At 37.8% G+C, this 25231-nt stretch overlaps 1 protein-coding gene across 1 annotated transcript; it reads left to right on the forward strand.

Annotated features, from left to right (window-relative positions):
- The first annotated feature begins 2900 nt into the window (after nt 1-2900).
- On the forward strand, nt 2901-21163 carry scxa (scleraxis bHLH transcription factor a). Its single transcript, XM_038289885.1, has 3 exons — nt 2901-3778; nt 3952-4168; nt 19703-21163. The coding sequence occupies exons 1-3, from the start codon at nt 3402-3404 to the stop codon at nt 19739-19741; spliced, it is 633 nt and encodes a 210-aa protein (XP_038145813.1). The 5' UTR covers nt 2901-3401; the 3' UTR covers nt 19742-21163.
- Nucleotides 21164-25231: the final 4068 nt, after the last annotated feature.

A 25231-nucleotide genomic window follows, 5' to 3' on the forward strand; every position in this document is an offset into this window, starting at 1 on the left:
TGAGGGTACACTGTGTCAGACACATGGAGAGGACATCAATGCAATGACTGAAGGTTTGACTGGCTATTTATACTTATGCTTAGATAACACCACCAGAACAGTGAGCTGTTTCCCTAATAGTATACCCTGGACTACCTGTGATCCAAACAATAAAAAAGAGCCTTTATTACGGAGGAGAGGAAATTATTTAGAAGTGTATAAAGGCAACTTAAGGTTAGGATGAGAAAAAAGCTAAGTGTTATACAGGAAGAAGATGGAAGGCAAGCCCCAGCAGAACAATACCAGAGATGTAAATCCCTTTATTGTCCCACAATGAGGAAATTTACTCTCTGCATTTAACCCATCCACTTGCAGAGTAGTTGGCTGCCATTGTGTGGTGCCTGGGGAGCAGTTTAGGGTTAAGGGTTTCACTCAGGAACCCAGAGTGCAGGCTATAGGGAGCGACCAGGTACTTGCAATCTTCTTAGAGCACAAGTGCACTGCTCTAACCACTAGGCCAATACTCCCCAAGGGATGGAGAAGATCAAAGGCTTCCAGCAGAAGGATGATCAGAGAGACAAACGTCTAGACAAGGCTCATTAACTGACCTATTCTTCATTTAGTTTAGTTCAGTAGTAAGCTCAGATATGCTCTCCTTTGACCAAAGGCCTTGCTCTCACACCTTTAATTTTTCATCTACCATCTCTGCCATGAAGCCTCCTGTTTCTATGCATTTTTTCTCAAACAAATCAGAAGAAGGTGCTGCTCCCTCCACTTTCAACAAACCCACTGTTGCTTAGGCAAGGAAGACAGCACTGTGAGAATCATGTTCTTAGATTTATCCAGTGCATTCAACAAATTCCAGCCTGACTTACTTTGTAAGAAATTAAAGTTTACCTGACAAACAGAAGGGTCAAGTCGCTAAACAGATAGTAGGTAGCACAGGAGCAACACAGGGGACAGTAATCTCACCATTCCTTTTTACTCTGCGTGCCTCCGACTTCCAGCATAAGACTGCAGAAATACTCAGTTAACTGCAGCCACTGGTTTTATTGGAGATGGACAAGAAGCTGAGTACAGGGAATTATAGACCCGCTTTGTGACATGGTGTGGATAAAATCATTTGATCCTAAATATGGAGATGTCTAAAGAAACGGAAACAAGTTGAATCCTATAAACATAATGGGAGAAGAAATGAAGGTGGTAGAATATGATACCCTGGTGGTCACCTGGATAAGAAACTACACTGAAGACACAACTATGAAGCCGTGTACAAGAAGGGACCGAGCAGATTGTATTTCCTAAGGAAACTTAGGTCCATTTGCAAACTTATGTTTGCAAATGGTGCATATTGCATGATGCATGTATTGTGCTTTTTCAGTCTGTTGTTGATAGTGTGATCTCCTCCCATCATCTGCTGGGGTAACAGTATTTGATCATGAAGATAAACAAGCTGATAAAGAAGGCTCGTTCTGTTCTAGGAACTCCTCTTAGACCTCTGGAGATTTTTTCACTGGGAAGAATTAGTTATATTATGAAGAACATTTGGGACGACAGTCAGCATTCTCCTTAGAAGGCTTAAACAATAACAGAGCATCTTCAGTCAAAATCTTCACGAGATTTGATGCAAGACAGACTGATTCAGAAGATCCATACCTACAGCTATCAACACCTGTCAATGAGCCCATTTAATTTACCCTTTGGTTTGAATAATGTTATTTTTGAATTAATTGAATTGAACAGAACTTAGATTCAGTTCAGTTGAACTGAAGTGTATTGAATCGAATTTGAAAAAGAAAAACTCTCCTTGCCTAGCCTGCCAATTTAAGTGGTCAGCCGTTTCTTGCTAAGGCTGCAGATCTGCTAAACAATCTTGTAAGAAACCTCTAATTCCTTCAGAAAACCATCCGTATTTATTTTCAGGATCAATTACACTCACGGATGGACTCTTTACTGATTTGATACTTCTGATTTGCTATCCTATCTGGAGAAATAATGAGAACCACATTATTATTTGCCTTCCTCTGTAGAATGTTCTGATGGTTGCAGGTGACTCTTGATCTGAAAAGACAGAAGGTTTTGGTGTAAGCACAGAATATGATCAATAATGATCCAAGTTAGATTCTTGTTAAATGCACTAAATCTAAATCAATTTAAATAATAAACTTTAGGCCCTCTAGTGTCAAAAACTGTGAAGTTCAAAAAGCTTCGGCTGTGGCTCAGTTAATCCATTAGCTAAACTTATTTAAAGCTCAGTCTGATCGGCCAGCTTTAATGGATGTGACGCCCCTTGGTTTAACGTCCAGGGGAAACATATAAGAGGACAGAAGAGTGAATGAAAGATGGCAATTAGAAAAGCAAACTCTTAATTTAATATTCACAGTCAATACTTAATCACTGTCAACAATGTAGCTGAGCAAAACATGACATTTAATGTCCATTACTGAAGGTCTGTTTTTTCATTTAACAGGACAAACTTGGGGGAAAGCATTTTTCTTTATTACACAATTCATCTAAGAGACAGACTTAAACAAAATGATAAAAAAAAGGGAAATCAAAGACATTTTAAAACATTTTAGTCACAACTTATAACAGATTCAATGTTATTCCTTTGGCCCCTCTTGCTGGATTTTTTACTCCAAACAGCTGACAGTGTTTTATCTGTTCATCTTATCTGTAAACCTCATTCATTTTAACTGGATGGAGAGCTGAAATGGTCTCTGAGGGTGATGCAATCAGTGTTTTTGGGTGGATATCCCCTGGAAAGGATCAGCATGCAGCCAAAACAAACTCCTGCTGATGGCTCGCCTCTTGCCTTCGGTCTCTGTGGTCTGCTTTCAGACAGCAGCCGAGGGACTCTGAGGGCTCAGAGGAGGAGGAGCATGACAGTCCTCTTGGCCCTCCCTCAAAATATAAGCCCAGAGGCAGGCTGAAACACTCAGACCGCACGCACATGTGGAGCAAACAGGCAACGAGAAAGGACAAGGGAGAAGACAGCAAAGGAGCATAAAGCTGCCAGCACAGAGCAGTCTACACTAGTTTGGCTTTTGGAAGTAAAGCAGGTAGAAAGAAGTTATAAAACAAGAAAAGAGACGTTAAAAAGAAAAGGCTCGATCTTCAGGTGCTATTTTGAGTTCTGTATTATTCGTAAAGGAGTGACTTAAGATTTTAAAAGACTTTGGTGATGTGAAGTGTTATGGGTTTTAGTTTCTGAGTAGATAATAGAAGAATAGTGCAGAGCTGGAATTTGAATGCACCTGCAGCAACAGATCAGAAGACTGACCTTTTCTGGCCTTGATCTGTAGATCAACCTGCTGATGTTTTACTAACGAGGGTTATAAGCCAAGCCCACTTTGTCAAACGCTAATTGACACTTGTTGGGAGCTCCACTGCTTTTTGCTGCCGAATTCATCAAGGTAAAAATGACTTTTGCCATGCTACGCACTCCACCTCCAGCCGGCCGCTTCTTGTATGGAGACATCGGCCTCCTATCAGAAGACGACGATGAGAACTGCAGCGAGGGGTCAGGCTCTGAGGACCGAACCAGCAACTCTTCCAATTCTGCATCATTTCGCCAGTCTGCCTTCCACATCAAGGTGAACAGAAAGAGGAAGATGTGTGGGAGTGCAGGTGTAAGTGTCTCTAACCTGACGGGCAGGCTGGGGCCCCCAGGCTCATCTCCTCCTGGGGAAGTTCGCCAGAGAACCGCAGCCAATGCACGTGAGAGAGATCGCACCAATTCAGTCAACACGGCGTTTACGGCGCTGCGCACGCTCATTCCCACTGAGCCGGCCGACAGGTATGGAGTCACAGCTTTCATTCATGTTTGTAAATCTGAATAAGCATTTGTTATTTCCAGCAGTAAATAAAACATTCTACAATGAAGACATTTCTGATATCTAAAACTTTTTACCGTAGGTTTAGTACCAGTATTATTTCTTACTGTTTTTAATAAATCTTTCCGGACTGCAGGAAACTCTCAAAGATCGAGACGCTACGTCTGGCCAGCAGCTACATCAGCCACCTGGGGAACGTGCTGCTCCTTGGCGAAGGTCTTCATGACGGACAGCCCTGCCACGCCCCCTCGCCTCCGTTCTTCCACGTCAGCTCCTCCCCCACCAGAGGATCCGACCAGTCGGCTCAGCCTAAGCACATCTGTACCTTCTGCCTCAGCAACCAGAGGAAAATGGTGAGCTGAAAAACAGCAAGTGTGAGAGATATCAGCTGAGAAGGTCAAATCAGAATGTATTCATTGTGACTGGAATGATAAGGAGATCAGGGTGGTCATAGCGGAGGGCCGTTGAGTGAGGTCAGTTTTGTGTTAAAGCCTGACCCGAGATCAGCAACTGTGCCAATAAACCTCAGCAGCCCTGAGGTTCTTTAAAAGTGCAACCTCGTTTAGAGTCCACTTTTAAGGGTGAATAACCGTGCAATATTGCCCTGCTGGGGGTTGGTTTTATAAGACCAGCTGTCTTTAAAGTTCAATGTGGTTTCTAAAAAATCCTTTGCACTCCATATACATGATTGTTTTCCGGACACAGGAGTTAGAGAGAGCTCAGGGGGACCCAAGTCTTTCCTCAGCAACTCAGACAACCATGAAAAATAGGAATTTAAAGTTTACAGGAGGTTTCATACAGAAGAAGATTTATCACCAAGAGTGTTTTCAATCTGTCCAAAACAGTGTGTAAGATAAAAAAAATAAAAAAAAACTGTAAGGAAATGACAAAGTTTTGACCAAAAGTCATTCAAAAGTAACTGCTGCTACATTTTTATACAGATACAAAAACTAATGAAAAAAGCTTAATATAAAAGACGCATGCGTTTTTAAAGACCTAAAGCAAAAAGGTGAACCTCGGTAAGTGTGAGTTTCTGCCAGACTGATCCAGCACAGGAAATTGACATAATCAAGAACACTCTCCCATAAGAAAGTCACTGTTCTGATGAGAAATAACAGGGAATGAAGGATTGCCATCAGCTGAGTGAAATCAAATATTTACGAGCCCAGTTCTGGTTTTGACAAACAGAGCGGCGAATGATAGAGAGTTGACGTCCACTCAGGCCTTCCTCTATAACCGGGTCTGCTGCCCATTTAGCAGGATTTATTGGTAAGGAGCTGACATCTGGCAGACTCCCCTGTTACCCCAGCAGTGTGTGAAAGCTAATACCCTCTTCAGTGTCTAAACCCAGAGACCCTTTAGCTGAGGGATGACGGGAGTCCCAGCAGCGCGAGTCCCCCCTTTCCCCCTTTTGCCTCACCCTCTGAACTTGTGCGCCTGAAAGCCTAGACGTCCTCGATGTCCACACCAAGAAGCCGTCAGCTGGGAGAGACCGGGCTGAGCCCAATCTTATTTTCACTACAAATTTTTTTTCTGTCTGTCCCCCCTCTTGCTAACCTCCTTCCTCCTTTATTCTCATCCACATTCCCTTTAAATCTCAGTTTTTACCTGACCCCAATCCCCAACCTCCCCCGCCACTACCTCTTTGCATATCGATCAGCCCAGCGTAGGTCGTGGCTGTCAGTAAGAAATGTGTAACAGTATCTGCGGCTGCCAGCCCAGTGCTGTAGATGCATGACCGAGCTGTAAATGCCTGCTGCGCAGAAAACAATTTTTAAACTTTCTGGTGTCAGAGCACTCGAATGCGGACACTTTGACAAAATCCCTCATTACCTGCTGTCAGTCACATTACACTGGTTCCCATTATAGCGAGATAAAAAGTCCCACTGTTCTTTTGTGAGTTAAACATGTTCGACTGATGAAGTGAGACCACATGATAATCATCATCTTTTATTTATTTCTTGGTTATGCCCTCAAAGTGGTGAGGAAAAACAAATGAGGACTATGTGATCCAAGTTACTGGAAGGGGATTGGGAATATTGTCCACAGATTTACGCCACATTATTGTAAAACTCAGTCGAACTCCAGACACAGTGGTGCAACTCACTGGTTTGTGTAATTAAGTGTTTCTTAAGCTCACCTTCATCCATGCAGATCTACAATTCAGACTAATTCAAAAATCAGAAAGTTAAGTTTTGATTAATTTAGAGAAAGCTGGATAAAGGAGGCAAAGGTTACTATTGTTTTCATAACTGCCCCCTGACCCTTTGTATAGATCTGTTATGTAAGAACAACACTGTAAGTCTGCTTCTTTTTATTTGCTTCTTTCATATTTAAAACTAGAACCTAAGGTTTCAATCACAGGGGTGGGCCCTAATAGGTGTGGGCCCTTGGACCCTTGCCTGGAAAACCCAGTGGATCTATTACCTGTAACAGAAAGAGATCATATTGCAGTAAGTTTATTCTGTAAATAAAATAGGAAGTCCTCAGAGAGGTGAACAACTAACAGGTGGTCTGCTAAGTGTTCACAAATCTTAGCCGTAGCTAATCTATTCAAACTGAAGACATTTGAATTAAACATTGACTGCCCTTACAATTTATCATTTTCATTTAAAACAGTTTGTCTTTATGGGCCAATATTACCAACTTAACACATTCACACTACCCTTTTCCTGAGTTCTTTTACTGTTATGTTATCCATATGAAGCCTTAATACATTATCCAGTATGGACGTGTGAATAAATCCAGAACATATATACCAGTTATAACTGACTTGACACGAGCTCGTAGGACGGCCTTACGTAAATATATTACCAGAATGATTGACAATTAGGAGGACCACTTATTTAGATGATCCACCCGGAAGTAAAAGATCGGCCTCTATACCTTTAAACTCTGCAACAACAGCATCACAGAAAAAAATTGTACTACAAGGTCATCCTCTAGTTGAATTCTTTCAGCTGTTTTCATAACCCTATTAACAACCTTAAGAACCCCTGCTTGTAAATCCATTGTTTGTTATTACTAATCAGCTTTTGGACATACATAAATTCTGGGTGAAGTTCTTCTTTGGGGTTGACTTTTTCAGTTAAGGCTGTATCCTTTGTATTACTGCCACCTGCAGGTGACATCCATTACGCCGTTGCTGTGTTAAGTGTAAAAAGCACAAAGTAATTCACTGGGAGTAATTTGCATGTGTGAAAGGTGCTAATTATTGTTCGACCTGGGTATGTGGTCCCCACTAAATTATTGGAACTTATTTGTAAAAGTGATCTAAAATCCCTGCTATTAGGTCAGACTTCTATGGGCTGGACCAGCAAACCCATCTGGTCAGCTGATTATTGGTAAAAGAAACAATTTTAAAACAACTACATTAACCTAGTAAAGTAAAACCAACTTAAAGCTACAGTGTGTAATTTTCAGCGACATCTAACGTCCAGACTGCAGACCGCAGCAACATGAACATCTCCCCCCCCGCTTCTCCCCCCCAACAATACGGCGAGCGTTACGGGACAAAATGTCTTCATCACCTACCTTCTCAAGTGATGAGGTTTGTTTACATAGATAATTTTAATACTGCCATCTATTGTTCAGTATCGTCTCAGTTCATCTCTCTCAACTTGCCGTAGTTTCTTTCGAGCGTAATGGGCGATCTCGCAATCGCTAGTTTGTTGGCTCTGCGCTGCCGTAGCGCAAAGATGTCTGCCTCCATGGCTGCGAGACCCGCTCCTATGTAATTATAAATAACGAATTCTAAGGCAACGCAAATATTAAGGTTAAGAGGCTGAGCTCGTAGATGATGATAAATAACATAGTTATGTATAATATATTACAATTCTGACTGTATATCCCTGTAATTATTACACACTGTAGCTTTAAATCTGACATATAGACTTGGAAAAGGTTTTGCCGACACTTTTTTAGATTCTGTGACTATATCAAAATGTGGCTGTCCAGTAGTAGATGGATTTCATCTAAACTGAAAATGTTCTGTATTAGTAAATATTAACCACCTATACTTTTTACTGAGATGATTATTGTGTTTGTACTGTAGATTGTTATGTCCTATTTACCTAACTTATACTGAAGCTGTATCAATATGTACCATCCAAATCAGCTCATTGTCCATATGCTGGAATAATTTACCAACAACTAACATTGAGAATTTATAGCAATGTCCTTACCTGTTGGAAAGTTGAAATGTTTACTCCATTCTTGGTGGGCATAGATATGACTGAGTAGTTGTAGTGGATTCGGATGCAGTTAAACAAGGGGAGTTAAATTTAGTGACATAGATGCTCTAAAAACAACAGCACGTGTAACGATGATTTAACATAAGTCTAATGGGTATAGAGATATTTCATTTCTAGTTATTTTAGATGACTAAGATCACCTTAAAAGGGGGTCTATCTGTCAAGCTGAGTGTTCTGCAACTAAAGATAAGAAATACCTTTAGTGTCCCACTGTGGGTAAATTTGGGTGTGAAAGTGGCAAAGTGATACAATTAAACTTGCAGGTGAACGCAGACAAATTTTTAGAAAGTAAAAAAAATAAAATAAATCAAATATGAAATGTATAGCAAAATAAAAAAGGGGGAAAACAACTTTCTTTATTATGGAAACTAGATATTTAGGTAAGAAAAAAATAAATACTCAAGTTAAATGTATAGTATATAGTATACGTATGTTTAAGTCTGGTTTATAGATGAAAAACTTTAGCAGTACGTATCATTTTGGCCACAAATATCTGTGCAGACACGAGAACTGATATACATACATATAAATAAATACATACTGAGCAGATTAGAAAGTGAACAAATAATGATATAAATTGCTGAGCTTGTGGGGAGCAGCAAAAATGAGCAACAGGAACTAGAAGGATGGATCTACTGTGGCGCCTCCACAGTGTAGCAGCACTGGATGTGTCTTTGGTTTCCTGCATGTTGTTATGAAACAATATATTTCTCTAGTACTGGATATTAAACAGAATGTGTCAATATCAGATTAGTAATCTTATCTCAAAGCTATAGGATAGGTGTTCTACAGTTTGCATGTTCTCTACATAGATAGATTGTTTTTCGTGCGTGGACAAAGGTTTCCTCCACAACTTTTTTTTAAAAAGTGGAGGTTTTAATTGACCTTCAAAGAGTGTCTGTGACTGCCTGTCATTTAGCTCTCTGTGTTTATCGGACTGTTGGCAATAATAACTTTAATAGCGGGAGGGTTTATGTGGGCAGGAATCTAAATGAACGACATCACTGATATTTACAGCAGAAATAGTGTTTAGGCATTGATGGTGTACTACAGTAAAAAAAGATTAGGTTTTAGATGTAAAAACCTTTACTCTGGATTGTTGTTTCTTTGTGTTTTAACAAAGTTATCCTTAATAATGAGGTGTAGAATGGATAGTCTATAAATTCCTGTGCTCCACTTTAGGTGATGTAAGATCTCACATCTGGACTGTGTAAAATTATGATTAAATACGTTCCAAATAAAAAAATGTTCTACTGCTTTTGAAAATATTATTAAATGTTGAGTAGTCTGTATTCTCCCCTGGCATATAAACAGTTAAGTGTTATTGGGACAAAGTTGGAATATTTATTTGCTCAATTTCTGGAGTGTTTTGAAGTGGGCTGAAGGGCAGAGTGGCTGCTGGTGATTACAGGGAAGCAGACGATATGCAGAGGTAAAAGGGGAGTTTCTGTTCAGAGCTCTTTCTCTGTATGTTTTTATAGTTATTGAGGTTCATCACCGCTGTCAGGTCTGCTTAGACCAGCCGCTTCAGTTACTCCAGTCCAATGCAGGAGAAGGTGAAAGTGAGAAAAGTATACAGTCATTTCCTCTAATTATGGGTGACTACAGTATAACTGTTTCAAAACAAACAGTCATGTTCCTAATGACTGCTGCACACCGCGTTACATGTTAAATATTCAGCCATGTGATGAGGTGGATACTAATTGGATTTGTTAATCTGCCTGAACTCATCCAGGAAAACATGAAATAGAAACAAAATAAGACTTTTTTTTAATGTTTTTTTCATACAAGCATCTTATGGGCAGATAACTTTGCATTGGAAAAAAATATAAAAACAAAGATGCAATCTAGTCATTGCAAAAAAAACACACAAACAAAAGATTCTTTAATGTTTCATATAAAAGATTTTCTTGTTTAGTTTTTTTATTCATCTGACACATATAGTTCAAAATACACACATGTTGATATGGGACAGTGGATGGCTAAATGTCTGTCAACTGGCAGGTTGCAAGTTTAATTTCAACTTCCTTCTAGCTTCTTAAATATAAAACTGCTCAACGGACTTAATGACAGTTTTTGCGTCCAGGTGCAGAAATGTGACTTTGATTTAAAAACTATTTGGTAAGCAGGCACCACAGGAAAACTTTTAATCCTGTAAATTTATTTTGATTCAAAAAGAGGTCTGATTCACATCCAGTTAAATACTTATCATTTTAAGATATAAGGATAATCCTTTTTATTATAATACAGTCCAATAATCTACACTGACACCACACCTCTAAAGCTCCTAAAGAAGCCGTTATTTCCACAAAGTATAAAACATCAACTTTTCTAATTGTCTAATAAATGCATTGAAAGGTACCACTACAATCTGCATGTTTTAATAGTTTAATCACACACTATTTAAAAGGTTTAATTATAATTTTAGAACAGACATAAAAAGAAAACCTGAACGATGAGCCCGGATCTGTTCAGGGACAGACGAACATTTTAGTACTAATGGCTTTGATAGTTGCTTTGACTGAAAAGGGGGATGTGGTAAATCATCAGAACAGACCCAAGGATAAGGCCCTGAAGTGAGGAGCTGTTTGAATCCCTCTGCTGTCCAACTGATTGATGCACATATCCTGTGAAGGCGATCTCCCTCTGCGCTCACAACAACTGTCAGGTGTCTGAAGTCTAAAGTCAGCTCACAATCCAAAACACACAACTACAGAAGAAGTAACGTTTTTGATCTAAACTTTTTTGCTACAGCACCACTAATACAAATTTACTTTTTATTAAATCAGTTAATTTAATTCCTAGAGTATTAAAATGTGCTCCTTTTAGGGTAATCAGACTAACAATTTTTTTATCAGTAACCCAGGCTCTCCTGTTTTCCTTGAGTATAAATATACAAAGACATAAAGACCAATTTCTCTTTTTTAAAATGGGACACAGGAGGACAGCCTTAAAACAATAGATGTGTGTTGAATATCATAAGTCAAGAAACAGCTACAAGACAAGAAGCAGCTGCTCATCAAACCCCGGCTCTATCCTCAACCAGAGCATCAGTTCAATCAGGAGCTGTGACACACAAAGTTGGACAGTCCCGCCAAGACAGATTGTAAAAAGTATTGTAAGGGCAGGTCAAACTGTCCCCGTTTACTAATAGAGAAATGCATCATATGTATCAGTGTGAGGTTATATTGCTGCAATAAAAGCTCTTTATAGCTTTTTACAGTGTCAGGCTCAGTGGACCCTTTGAATGCCATAGATGGTGCGTGGGCCCCTCATGGATTTGGTTTTCTCCCTTCAGATCTTATCTGTTGATGTGTGGAAGCTTATGAGGCTGCATAAACATCTTGAAATCTCGGTAGGAACCATTTTGCTTTTCCGAGACTTTTTCTAGAAGCCTGTTTGCTTTTGGTGGCAGGGAGCTTGGGGGGACAGGTGGTACTTCAGATAGTCTTTCCGTACTAAACAACTTTAACCATGCTAATTTGTCTGCTTCTGGTTTAAGGGCACAGAACTCAGTATATTTTTACAGCCTTTTCCATAAATGCTGCCTGTTTCTATTGGCCCGAATTGGGAAGAGGGTCAGCTCTAATTAATGGCAAAAGAAAATAAAAGTGGCAATTTGTCTGCCAATGACTGCAATTGCGGAGAACGTCTTTCCTTTAAATCTCTATATTACAAGTTGAGACAATTTACCCAGTATCAGGGTTTTTTTTATAGCTCTTTTTTAAGGAATAAATAGAAGTCTCATGTTTGGAGAGGACATAAAAACTCTGGAGAATATCCAATTATCTTGGTACTTATAGTGTGGTTGCTGTAAATAGACCATTGTTTCTTTTGAAATGGGTGATTTTATTGGCCTTTTACGACACAGCCCATATTTATTTATGATTTGAGGGAATTTCTCAAAATGAAAAGGAGAGGTTCAAAGTCAGAGACGCAACAAATGCAGCATGATGCGCGTGCTCATGATATCACAAGCTATTTATTGGCTGTTCAGGGCTGTTTTGTATGTCAAGTGATCCGTGGGTCTATGAAAAGGAAAAGAAGACCAAAATCTATATGGCAGAACCAGAAAACAGCTTCCATTTATCTGTGCATAAAAGCAAATAAAGACTTAATCAAAGAGACTTGCAATAACCAAAAGCTTTTGTTATTTATTTGATGACTCAATTGAAGTGTTTTTCATATTTCTGCCCACATGGTAACCTCACAAACACACAGACATGTCCTCCCTTGGCTGGCTTTCTGTGTCTGGAAGTCATTGGTAGAACTGTGCAGAGAAACAAATGAGCTAATTGTTCTGTAAATGATTTATCCTCTGCTGAGGCAGTGCAGCCAGTGTTTAATTCAGCGGCTGCTATTAGAAACACATTGACGCTGAGCTTTGATGGTGATGGTAAAGGAGCCTGGAAACCGCGCTTTGTGGAACGCCCTCTCTGCTTACACTCACACCTCCACAAATGACACATCTATACACACACATGTGGCCGCACACTTCTACACAGTCCACAACCTTTCTTGAGAGTTTTTTAATAAAAGCCTTTTATTTCTGTTTCCCTTTTTCTGTCAGCCAGATGGCAGCTCTTTGCTCCTATCTAGACTGCATAAACAAACCTTGTATGATAGCTGAGGAGCTCTGGATCACCACTTTCCTTTCAACACGTTCTGAACTAATGGTGGGTAGGAAGTTTTGGAAAAAGAGACGGAGACGGGGAGGAAGGTGGCCAACAAGTCAGCGGGATAATCAACTCAGCTATTTATCCTCCAGTTTGGACGTTTGCTTCTTAGACTGCGCTGAAACTACACTTTGCTTCTTTATGGAGGCCCAATGAAGCGTGCACCTATAGAGAGCTTAAATGCATGGCTGGGACGTGTTCAAAAGCAGGCTAATGGCTGTGGTTCTTACAGCTTTTTCAATATTAGTCTGCTTTCCCCTGGAAAAAACGCATCACCTCACTCCTATGCATGATGCGGATATTTCAGTGTCATAGATGAAACTGATAAAACTGGAATCTAAATTGAAGTTAATGGTTTGTGTCTCATGAGCAGCAGCCTCCATGTTTTTTATTGCAACCTATGCTAATGAGGTGCATCAGGCGAACCTCATATTCTGCGGCTGACTTTTCAATGTATTCTCCCACACGTTCAGTGTGTCATGTGCATGTGTGAGCTTGGTCAGATGCAGAGCCGTCTGTATATTAGCAGCACACATGGAAGCAGTTAAAGCCCCTAATTCAACACCGACAGAAGAAGTCGGGTCAGATAACAAAATCTATTAGCAAAACTATCATTCTGTTGTCATTTGGTCTTTAGGGATGGAGTCGCTCGCAGGGCAAATTAAAACACAAATACAGAGCTCTATGCCAGGCAGAAAGAACGACAACACAGCGAACAGGAAAGCAGAAGTCGGCGATTTTAATTAGGCTGTTTTTTAAAACAATATCTGCTGAAGCTAATGACAAATTAGCGGTTCCAGGGCAGAGAACTTAGCATTGATGATAAGTAATGCTATGCGCATAATGGGACAGAACCAAGTGAAAACAAAATCGAGTTTGTTCTAATCATTAAAACATTAAAATAGAGTGGTAATAAAATACATGCTGTTGTATAAAGAGGATATCATAAAGAAGAATATGAAAACAAATTCAATAATCATGACCACAATAATCTAAAAAAAATGTACATTTGTTACTTTTTGTGCTTCAAATAAAATGAAACATTCAACAGCTTGAAAAATATCCAGAAGATATCTTCAATTTTATTTGTGATTTTTGCTCCTAGACTGAAATGAAAACACAGATTGAGCACCGAATAACCCAAGCAGTAACCGTAAAATGTTTGATCAGGAGAATATGAAAAATATCATTCTTTTCATTATATTTTTTGCTCTTTTCACAGCACCACAAGTATACGAGTTCAGCATGACAAGATTTTAGCTGTTTGAACTATCTTTCCAGGTGGAGAGATGCTACTTTTCAGCCATAGCTTTAAATCATTGCTTAGAGTGGCTGGAGCATACTTGGAGGTTGTTAGTTTTCATCACACCTTTCAGCAGTTTGATTTTTTTATTTCAAACATTTGATTGCATAACATTAAGCCTAATAAAGGTGTAAAAATGCCTCTTAAGCCACAAAACAAAGGAAAATTGTGCAGTCATCTTCTTTGGAAAAGTGGATAAGTTGTCTAAAGTAGCTGAACCAAAACATTAAACAACATTTATTTGCTTAATCATAAGGGAGACTGTCAGAGTGTGGGGTAACATCTCTGGAAGCAAAAATGACAAAAAATTAGGGCTATATAATAGATCAGATGACGATGCAAAGACTGCATAATTGGTTATATAATATAATATGCAATGAATAAATCACTTGGTCACTTTTCTTTACCAGCTGTGTTTTTCACAGAATATATTCTTGAAAGGCGAAGAAGGAGCTCTATGTTCTTGGAATGACAATCAATTTGCGTTTATAAGTATTGCATTCTAAGATATTCTGATGAAGATATCTTTTCTATATTTTGAGCTGTGTTGGTAAGAAAAGCAACACACACTCTGTGTACAACTACAAATGAACTTCACCTTTAATTCTTGTTTTCTTAAAGGTTATGCAGACGTTAGGGAAGGAAATGATCCAGAGGAAAGAAAGAATAACTTTCTAAATTATCTATTCTTTATATAGTCTGTGGTGTTATATGTTACTTACAGTCTACACTCTGACTGGTTGCAAAGTTATTCCAAACAGCTTAGTTGAGTTTATTCAACCAGCTGTTCTACACAGAGCAGTAATTTAGCCAAAGCTACAAAAATAATATTAATTTTGCAAATAAGATGATAAAAAAAAAAAAAAATCTTTTTCCATGAAGAATCTCTATCCAGGACTCTACAACTTGTATAGTTTTAGCTTAAATGGTTCAAATAAAAAAAAAAAAAAATCAGAATTAGTCACACCTTAATATCCAATATAGTCTGAAAAACGATACACTTTTTTTTCTGGTATTTCACTGAAATTACTTTAAATTGTAGGAATGGTATGCATCTTTTCTTTTTAGCAGTTTCCGAACTGTAACTATTAAAAACCTCGGTTTCTTGATACTAGGATTCAGCCAGTGTCTACGTCCAAGCCACATAATGGCAAGCTGGGACTTTTAGTCTGTTGGTTAGCTCACTTTTAATGTCTAATGTGTTATTTTTTTTAATTGATAGCCATTTATGAGGGTAACTACAGAACAGCTTATATAAGCCAGTGGAGGCGCTGACAAAGTCTTAAACATTTTCACCTAATAATCTAAAAGGCTATGAGCAGCTTTTATTTCATGGCGAAATACCAATGTCCTTATACGAATGCAGGCATGTGCCCAAGTGGAATTATTTTTTCCAACTAGTCAGTGCTGTCCTCATGCAGCCAAAGACTAAATTAGATGTTTTTATTTGACAGACGGAGCTTAAAGACAGGAAAAAAAGAGAGCGTGCATGGAAAACTCACAATTATAGGTAAAGAATCAGCAGAGTTGAGCTTTGCAAAGAATACATTGAATTTTTAATTTATGAGCTGATAGGATATTTAAAAGAGGGTCTTAGTGTCTTCACATTAAGGCTAAGAAAGGCGGATTTTACCTTAATGGGAATATAATATTATTTTAGGAGGGTGAAATCTTCATATTGTATCTTGAGCAAACATCATCAGGTAATCTTATTAATGTTGAACAAATCACCCTCGGGGGAGGCCCTGGTATGTCAATGTGCATGTGTTAGTGTGTGGAAAGAGAGAAGACTGAGGAGTCATCTGACCGTGACCTATCAGTCTTTAGGAGATTGTTTTGACTACCAGGCCAGCCTAAAGACGACCCCTCCTCCTGTTTGGATTAAACCAGTTAAAATCCTGCCTCTGCAGCTCCAGCTGTGCTTCCAAGCTGTCACTGATTGCTCACCACCAGACACTGGATGATTCCTCTAATGATTCCATCCTAATTTCTTGTAATTTCCTAAATCGGCTAATTTCAGCTCGCAGGTTTAAATCGAAATTTTCAGTGTATCCTTTTTCTCCAAACCTGTGTACTTTTCCCTCTTGTGATAAATGCCTACAATTTTCCACAGCCCTTTCCAGCAAACACGGGAGAGCACGGCTGCACTTGTGTCTCGCAGCTGTTGGTTTGATAGTTTGTGTTGGGAAGCGAGTACGATAACAGGAGTGCTGCAGTTTGGCCAGACTTTCCCAGGCTGTGTTAAATTCATTCTAACAAAAAGAAAAAAAAATGGATCTTGGCTAAAATCCCATGACGCCCACTGCCTTACACTTAGTGTTTAAGTACAAATTGCTTGATACTGGCACACTCAACTGAGTCTATAAGGTCTCTAAGAGGTTCACATCTTATCCTTTATTCAGGGGGTTTCTATGGAGAAGGTTATATAAGGGGCACTTTCACCCCTAAAAACTTTACAAATGAACACCTTACATTTTTTTAGTTATGTATTCAACTTCAATAGGTTTTCCCTGTTAACAGATCATTATTAGCAGAATAACCATTTCTGGTTTAAAGTTTAATGACATATTCCATTTGTTATCACTGTCATTATTGATAATCAGAATAGTACAATGCAAAATATTTTAATTAAAGAAAAAGCGCATAACTGTCAAGCAATGAAATGAAATACCACTGGTATTCTGATCTGCTGCCATAAGGAAAAACAAAAGTGCAACATGGAGTGAATTCTGATTTACTCATGCATAGTTAGTGCCAAAATGAAATAAGTAAAGGATATATGCAGATTTCTAAACATAAAGTCTAATATTTTAGAAAACTCTTTAAAGTATTCTTTTTTTAAGGTTCAAGATGCAAAAAAACTGTTAGGAGCAGAAAATTTTCACGGTTGGGTTGAGGTTTTGAGGATCCAAATGCAGGGGTGAGGAGGCAGAGGTGAATTTTGTAGATTTAATGAATTAACTGAGGCAAAAATCCAAAAATACAAGGAACCAGAAAACTTCAGGGGAAAACTCATGGGGCCAAAGAACCAAGGAACCAGCACTGAGGAACTGCACAGGGAGAGTATATATAGGAGATAGAACAAAGACTGGACTAATGGTTTGACAAGGAACAGGTGTGGATGTAAGCATCTAGAAGGAAGCCAAGGAAAAAGGAAACAAAGAGTAAGTCAAGAACCAAGCACTGTTAGAAAACAAATACAAATATAAGGAAACTAAAAATAAACTTAAACAGAGGGAAGAATCCTAACAAAAAGCAGATAAAACAAGGTAAAGCATCATTTGAACAGCAATGCCAGAATACCAGAAGTTCAATGATAATAGAAACATTATAAATACATCAAATCTTATTTAAATACAAATATTATTAGTCACTATTAATCAAAAACAGGTAACAAAGGATTAAAATGAATTAATAAAGCAATCTTGGATTCAAGGCTGAGCAGTATGCTTTTCATTCTTGATTTATAGGAGCCAACAGTTTTTGGATATCGAAGGTCTAAGGAGAAACCAAATGCTGCGTCTCCTTCTTTAATTCTTTTCAAATATCCTCCGTTTTTTTAAAAACCAAATTCTTGTCTAAAGTCGGTTCCTTAGGCTTACAGATCTCAAAAGACAATGTCAAAATGTAACTTTAATTAGGCGTTTGTGAAATATTTACTAGATATGACAGAATGAGAGAAACACCGATCAGCTCAGTGTATGAAGGGCTCTTGTGTACAGAAATAAATTAATTTATTCAAGTTTAGTAGGAAGCCAAATATCAGATACAATATAATTTCTTTGTTATTTGAGATGAGAACAAAATAAATCTACACTGTATCATTTATTTTGTAGAAAGAGTAGTTTATGTTTAGGTTGTAGGTTGAAATGGTTGGTATGAAATGAGGTTATTAGGGTTCTGTAGAGCATATTGTGCAATGAACTTGGTGAACTTTTGAAAGTTTGGTTCTTGTAGGAAATAGTGTCAAAACAGGGTGAGATAAAGCAGCTATTCTGTTATTCAAAAAGATGTGTGGACAGAGAAAATGCAAACTAGGGCTATGTTCACATTGCAGGCATTCAGACTCAGGTCCGATTTGAAAAATCAGATAGGTATTGGATTTAGGACCACATAGCCAGGTGGCCTGGGTCACATTTAAAAAAATCGGGTCTCTGTTGTTCAGACTGTATTGAAAAGATCAGCTACAGGTTTCATAGACGCAAAAAAATCGGATTTTGGTCACTGCAGGCTGCATTGTGAATGCAGCTTAAATGCTATTGTTCATGTTTGCTGATACTTGCTTTGGCTGCCAACTAGTAATGGTTCTATCTGTATCTAATAGCAACACTCATCTCTATCCAGCTGGAGGATAGATCGCCAATAATCGTTTTAGCGTCTCGATATACTTTCCTCAATCAGTAGGAGGACCATTTCCAGTCCAAATCCTGTGATTTCATCTTTTGATTACCACCTGATACCCGTCCAAATACCTACCCACTTTTGTTGATGTCAGTCAGATGGATTTTTCCAAACACCTACACCTTGGGCTCTGTCTGAAATACAGGAAATGTGTTACAGGTGTTGAGATGGAGGCCAAGGGGGGCGGTAGAGAAGGTTAGCTGAGATATGAGAAGGGAAAGAGTGCAAAGAGTAATAAAAAAAAACACCCTAAATCTTTTTGGCACAAAATTTTATAACCTTAGCCAAATAAAATTTGAATGAGATCTGATTTTTGATTTTTTGAGGATTATAAAACCATCAACAGCCAGACAATAGGTTTTAACAACATTAGATCAGCTCTAAATTGTTTTATGTCATAGTAAAGATTAACTACATTTTGAACTGAAAAATAACTTAATTAAAATCTTTTGAGTTCTGCTAGAAAAGCCAGCGGTGGATGGTCTGAGCAGTCAGCAAGGGAGAGGTTAGGTGAGGAGGGAAAAAGTGATGTTATTTTCCTGGCCAGATAGAGAAAGGTTCCTCACCAGCCAGGAAATCAGGGCTCCTCTGTTCCGATACCACAGATAAATGAGGAATATATCGTCTTACACTGAACTCATAAATCAGCTCATGATGTCATAGTTCATTCAGCCTATGATTGAATCAAATAAACGCGCGTTGCTCTCGGCCACCACAGCTAATGTTGCTTTGCTACTGTGTGGAATGTGTTTGTGAGTTTACTGCACTCGGTCAGGGCTAATTTACTTTCTCGGCAACCAGAAGCGAAATGCCAAGAAAACCGCATTGATTATAGAAAACCTTATTCTGCTGCCACAGCTGACTGTAAAATTGTTGGAAGAGCAAGTTCGTGAACCCTCCTGCTGGAGGTTAACATTTAAGTTAGAGATTGTTTGCATCTGGATCTGAACGTTTGCAGAAGATGATGATAGACATGCACTGAAAAAAATATTGCAACAATTTTTTGCATTTACTTAAAAAAAAAAATCTTTTCTTACTTTAACACAGTTATTGCATATTAGCAGGGTAGGACATAGAACAATTGTGTTAGAGTAACTAACTAACTAACTAACTTGAAAAATTACTTTTTCTGGTTTTACTTTTATCACACTTTCTCTCATTTTTTCCAAAAAGAAAAAAAGAACAAAAGCGAATAAACCTTTGTACACCTTGAAGTTCTAGATGATATAAGACCATGTTTTCTTTCTATTGCAGAACAAAGACAGAGACAGGAAGACAAGCATCCGAAGCTAACGTCAAGGGACAAACCACACTGACAAAATGTTCAAGATGGGGCTTCATGGGACTTTTTTTTAACAACCACTGCAGCTGGAAGACCAACCAGATTCTGATGCATTTTAAAGACCTTTGAAGGATTTCTGTAGCACTTCCTCTTCCTTTGCAAGGAAATTTTTAATATTTCCTTTTTCTATTACTTTATACAAACTCTTTGTTTTACAGCGTGGAATCATGAACAGTACTTTCCATGGATTTTCACCTGCCTATCAGGACCGTACAAAATCTTATAAGTACTTAATAAATCATGGCACATGATGACTAAAAACTTACAAATTTGTATTCATTCAAAGCTGTGTCTTATTAAAATGTAAACTGATATAAAAATGTATATTTATGTAACATAACAATATATAATGAAAGTGTGTTATTTAACAAACTATGGCATTTTTTTGATATTTTGCATTGTTTCAATTACAGGCTTTGGTTACTGACTCAGTTTGTAGCATCACAGAAAACATGCTGGAACTATGCTGGTAATGTTTCTTTCTATTTTTTTTTTTTTTTTTTTATTCATCCTTGAAAGGGAAAAGAAAATTGAGTTGACTAATAAAATGTTTTTAAATCTGGGAGTCAATCATATTTTTCTGAGTAGGCCTATACTGTATTTTCAAATCTCGCCCCAGTAATTGCTGGTTCCAACCAATAAAGCTTATAAAGTTTCCATTTTGAATTTATGATGGCATGCAGATGTTTTCTAAAACCAAATAGTGGTTTTTGAGGGACACTTTTACCACTATGAGAGACAATGAACCTATGAAAATCTTTTATAGGAGTGAACTTAAGGCATAACTTTATTACATAAATATAATCAATGTTTCTTATGATTATATTTCAGTTTAGACTTGCCCTTTAATTTAAAACTGCTATTTTGTGATTCCCTAAAGGATTTCTGAGCAGAAATGTGTCATTTTTGTTGTCTTACAACAGCTATGTTGTTGTGCAACTCTGTGCCTTGGTCAAAACGATATTGCAAAAGCATGTTGGTTAAATAAAGATTTTAATGACAAAAAAAAATCTAAAATAAAGTTGAAGATGAGAGAAAAACAGGATGAAGAAGTGGAGAAACAGTGGAGCAAAAGAGAAGGAGTGGGAGGAAAGCTGAAGTGGGTTGCAAAATTGCATCTGCAGGTATGGGTACTTGGACATCTGCCTTTGTCCCTTTGCTGTCCTCTTTTTTACCTTTCCACATGCCTGTACTCTGTTCTCCTCCTCTGCTCTTCCTCTGTTCTCCCTGGAGTGCCACTGGCCAGAATCTGGTTGGTGATGGCTTTCCAGTGTGTTCATCCTGACAGTGCATACCTTCCTGTAACCTTGTCTGTCCATCTTTCCATCCTCATCTTTTACACTATAAACTATATTTTTCAGCCTTTGAAAAGATTTTGAGATTTCTTGTAAAATAAATAAGATATTTTTCACCTTCTCTTGCGGATGTATTTTTTGTTGTATCTTCTTCAAAGTTCTGTTCAATTTTCTTTATCAATGACAAATCACTTCCCAAGCTAAACTTCATCTAATAAAGGCAGAAAGTGATTGTGGCTTTTATCTGAACAATTGTGGTACAAAATACAAAATTAAATATCTTAAGAGGTTTTAAAGGTTGTTTGGGTTGATTAAAATGGCAAACTAAGGGTTAATTTCCACCTGTTTGTTTGGGCTAAACTTGGATTGGACCTCGGGGCTAAATAAATTCAACAACTGGACATAGCCGTAAAAAAGATGTTTGATGGACATTTAACATGATTGGTGTTTGGGGGACTCTTTGGTAAACAGCTGAAACCAGATCTTTACAAATCCCAATTAAAAAGGCCTCAAAGATATTCTGCATTTCTACATGCCTGAAATTAAATCAGATCATCCATCCATTTTTTATTTTCCTCACACATTATCCCAGCTGGGGTCGGGAGGTCATAACTCCAGCTGTCTACGGGCGAGAGGTGGGGTACACCCTGGACAGGTCGCTAGTCCATTGCAGGGCAACACAGAGACAAACTCACACGCAAGTCAATTAACCTAACAGTCTAACAGTCATGTTTTTGGACTGTGGGAGGAAGCCAGAGTACCCGGAGAGAACCCGCGCATGCACAGGGAGAACATGCAAATTCCATGCAGTAAGACCCCGGGCCGGGAATTGTAGCTGGAACCTTCTTGCTGCAAGGCAGCAGTCCTACCCACTGCCCCACTGAGCAGCCCTAAATCAGATTAATATTTTTATAATTTAGTAAGAAAGGATTTTGACATGAATAAAGAAAGACATATATTCAGATTTCATCCTTTTTACCTTTCTTCATATTCAGAGAGTACATACAGACCTCATTTGGTGGAACTGCTTTTAAATTGTATGTAGCTGGCATGGAGTTCTTAGGCTTACAAGATAAACCTCCTTTTCTTCCAAATATAACAATGGTTGGTCACTTTTTTCTATTATAGTAACAGACAACAGGACATGTCTCTGTGTCCCTAAGTGCTCCACAAGATTTTCCACCTTTGCTCTAAGGCTGAGATTACACAGATTGAAACAGAACATGTTGATCTGTTGGATACAGAATATTCCTCCATCCTGAATGGTGTAACAACCTGAAATTCCCATGCTGTTTGTATTCGCCTGTAATGGTTTAAACAGATAAAAGAGGGATGTTGAGATATCTAGGATGAGTACTCAGAGGTGAAGCAGAAATGTTGAGTTCCACCTTATCTCCTTGATAGATTGGTTGATTTCAATTGAAATTTTTTATAATTTGTCAAAAGTAAGCAGTATATTTTAATGTTTGCTTGGTGTGCCTTCAGTAATACAAATACTTTGAGTTCATTCTAGTGAATAAATAAAAAATCAATAGGATTGTATTAAGGCAAAGGTATCTGTATATGTTTTACTTTTTTATTCATTTAAAGAAAGAAATTCTTTTTCATCATTCTGGAATTTAGTCAATAGTAATATTTCATAAATAACCCAAACAGACATAACAAAATTAATTTTTAGCCTGGTTTGATATCAGACAGTAGGCAAAAAAAAGTTACATCTTTATATGGTGTATAGAAACTTAAGGTTTCACTTGAGTTATCATGAAAAATTACCCTTGCACCTTAAGATTTTCATTAATTTTAACATTTCTTTAGATCTGATAATATTGCCTAAACCCATATAAAAAAAACTAAACCCACATGACAGGTCCACAATTAATTAAGCTTTAACTAGGGGATTCTTCTAAGATTATTTAACCATAATTCAGCTATTGTTTCTGTTTCCTAATTAATTTTCGTAACAACACTATAAAGCTCTTAGAGTTTGTATCCACCTTATTTTTTTTTTTTTTTTGCAGCCTGAGTGTTTGGTGAAGAAACACAGACCTACAAAGAAAAAGATCAGACTAAGAAACGGCAAAAGACCAAAGTGCCCAAAAAAAAAAAAAAAAACAGATTCATTTTGTGTCTTTTGACAAAAACCAACCGCTTTAGACAGTGCCGAAGACTTAGACACACATTTAATGCCGACGAGTTCCCTGAGGGACACCACAGACGTGGTACCAGACATCATAAAAGGATTCACCAAGCATTCGAAGTGGGGAGAAAAGCAGATATATGCTGAAAAAAACACAATATTATATCAATACTGATGGCACTTCTGGCAATATTTAGAGAAATGTGGAAAAGTGGTTTTAATGAAAACCTGAACTAAAGATAGTTATAAAGTCTGGAGAATCACTCACACTAAAGACAAAATGTAGTTCTGGCATGTTATGCTTGAACTACCCTCACACTCAAGTGCCAGAGTTGTTTTTTTCCCCCAAAAAGAGAGAAGACAGGAAAATAAAAGATGAAATCTCAGGAAACCTTCAGTGTAATTGGCCCGTACTGTTTTGGATCCTGTTGAAATGATTTGACAAATGTGTGTTTAGTCTTAAACATTTTTGTTTTATTATTGGCCCGTGATGATTTAAGAGCTTTTTCTTTCTTTTTTTTTTATTTAGGAACAAAGCAACAGCTTTGAAAAAAGTGCTCCGTGTCTACTGTGTCCTAATGGCTTCTGGTCCAGTTAGTCTGAGAGTCTGATCTCTCTAGCAGGCCGTCTGTCTGAACAGTGGAGAGTGGGGGGAAAAGGAACTGGTTCCTCCCACACAGATCAGATCAGGTTCCCCCTACGCCTACACTCACAAAATCTTGAACACACACAGATGACCATTTACGCTCTTGTGGGCCAATGAACTTATGCACAAATAGATGAGCGCACTTTATGAATGGACGTGCACGCATGTGCATGTGCTCACACTCTGCACTCTGAGGGTCTGTAGTATAGCTTAGCCGAGTAATGATCTCTGTATTTTACATCGATGAAGCAGATCAGCTGAGTGTGCTGGCTGCTGTGGTGTATTAAAGTGGGAGGTTTTGGACTAAGGTGAACCGGAGGTTGGAGAATCAACTGGTTCTAATTATTGATATAATGGCCTTACAAGGATGCTCTTTGACAGATTTATTTTAACAGAGATAGTTAGAAAAACCATCACCTTAGAAGAAGAATCAAGGATAGGACCAAAATGATTAATCAGAGAGTAATTGAAATTCTTGCAAAATAGAGTAAATGGATGTTTAGATTTAAAGAGGAAAGAGATTTTTTTATCCGCAAAATGGTTTCAGCTATATATTTGAGGGAACAAATAGAAATAGCAAGGAAAACTGATTAAAGCCAATTTATCTTCGCTTGGCAAAAACAGTTGCTCAACTTCTTGCACAGGAATTTGAACAAATTCATTGATCAAATATCTTTTGAAATAAAAAAAATGTCTTTCATATTGTATTTTTTGTAAATGTCCTAAAACAGACTCTAAAGCTGCTTATGGGGATTTGACTTGTTTGTCAAGGTTTTCATTTTAATGTTGGTTACGGAGGTCTACTTTTCCAGAAAAGACACTTTACACATGTCTGCTGTTCATTTAGCTTTATTGCAGTTATTTGAACTGAAGAACTAAAATAAAAGGTTCAATCAGAAATGTTAAACCCTTTATGACGTGATTCATTTTTGCTTGTTGTGACCCTCTTTCCCACAACAACAAGAAAATAAAGAACAGCATTTGTATTCAACAACTACTTCTCTGCAGGTAATCAAAATACTTATATAAAAATTCATAAAACTATGTAAACAAATATGTAGACGATGCATGTTAAAATATAGCAAACATGTTACAGACTTTACTGGTTACTGCAAGTTAACTTAACCCCCAATCGGAGCAATAGCCTCTCCAATGAAGCTTGTTTACAAAACAGATATCTCTTCATGTGTCTGAAGTGTTTTTGGATTAAAACGTTTTTGTTTATTATTCAATGGACTAACTAGAGGTGACCAGCCAGAAATTACTCACATAAATGTTGTATTCCTAAAAATGCATAGAAGTTAATGATTTTCATATATACTACCTACCTACCAAAATATATATATATATATATATATATATA

This window comes from Cyprinodon tularosa, unplaced genomic scaffold, assembly GCF_016077235.1.
Source record: "Cyprinodon tularosa strain WSP-4 unplaced genomic scaffold, ASM1607723v1 ctg107, whole genome shotgun sequence".
NCBI lineage: Eukaryota > Metazoa > Chordata > Actinopteri > Cyprinodontiformes > Cyprinodontidae > Cyprinodon > Cyprinodon tularosa.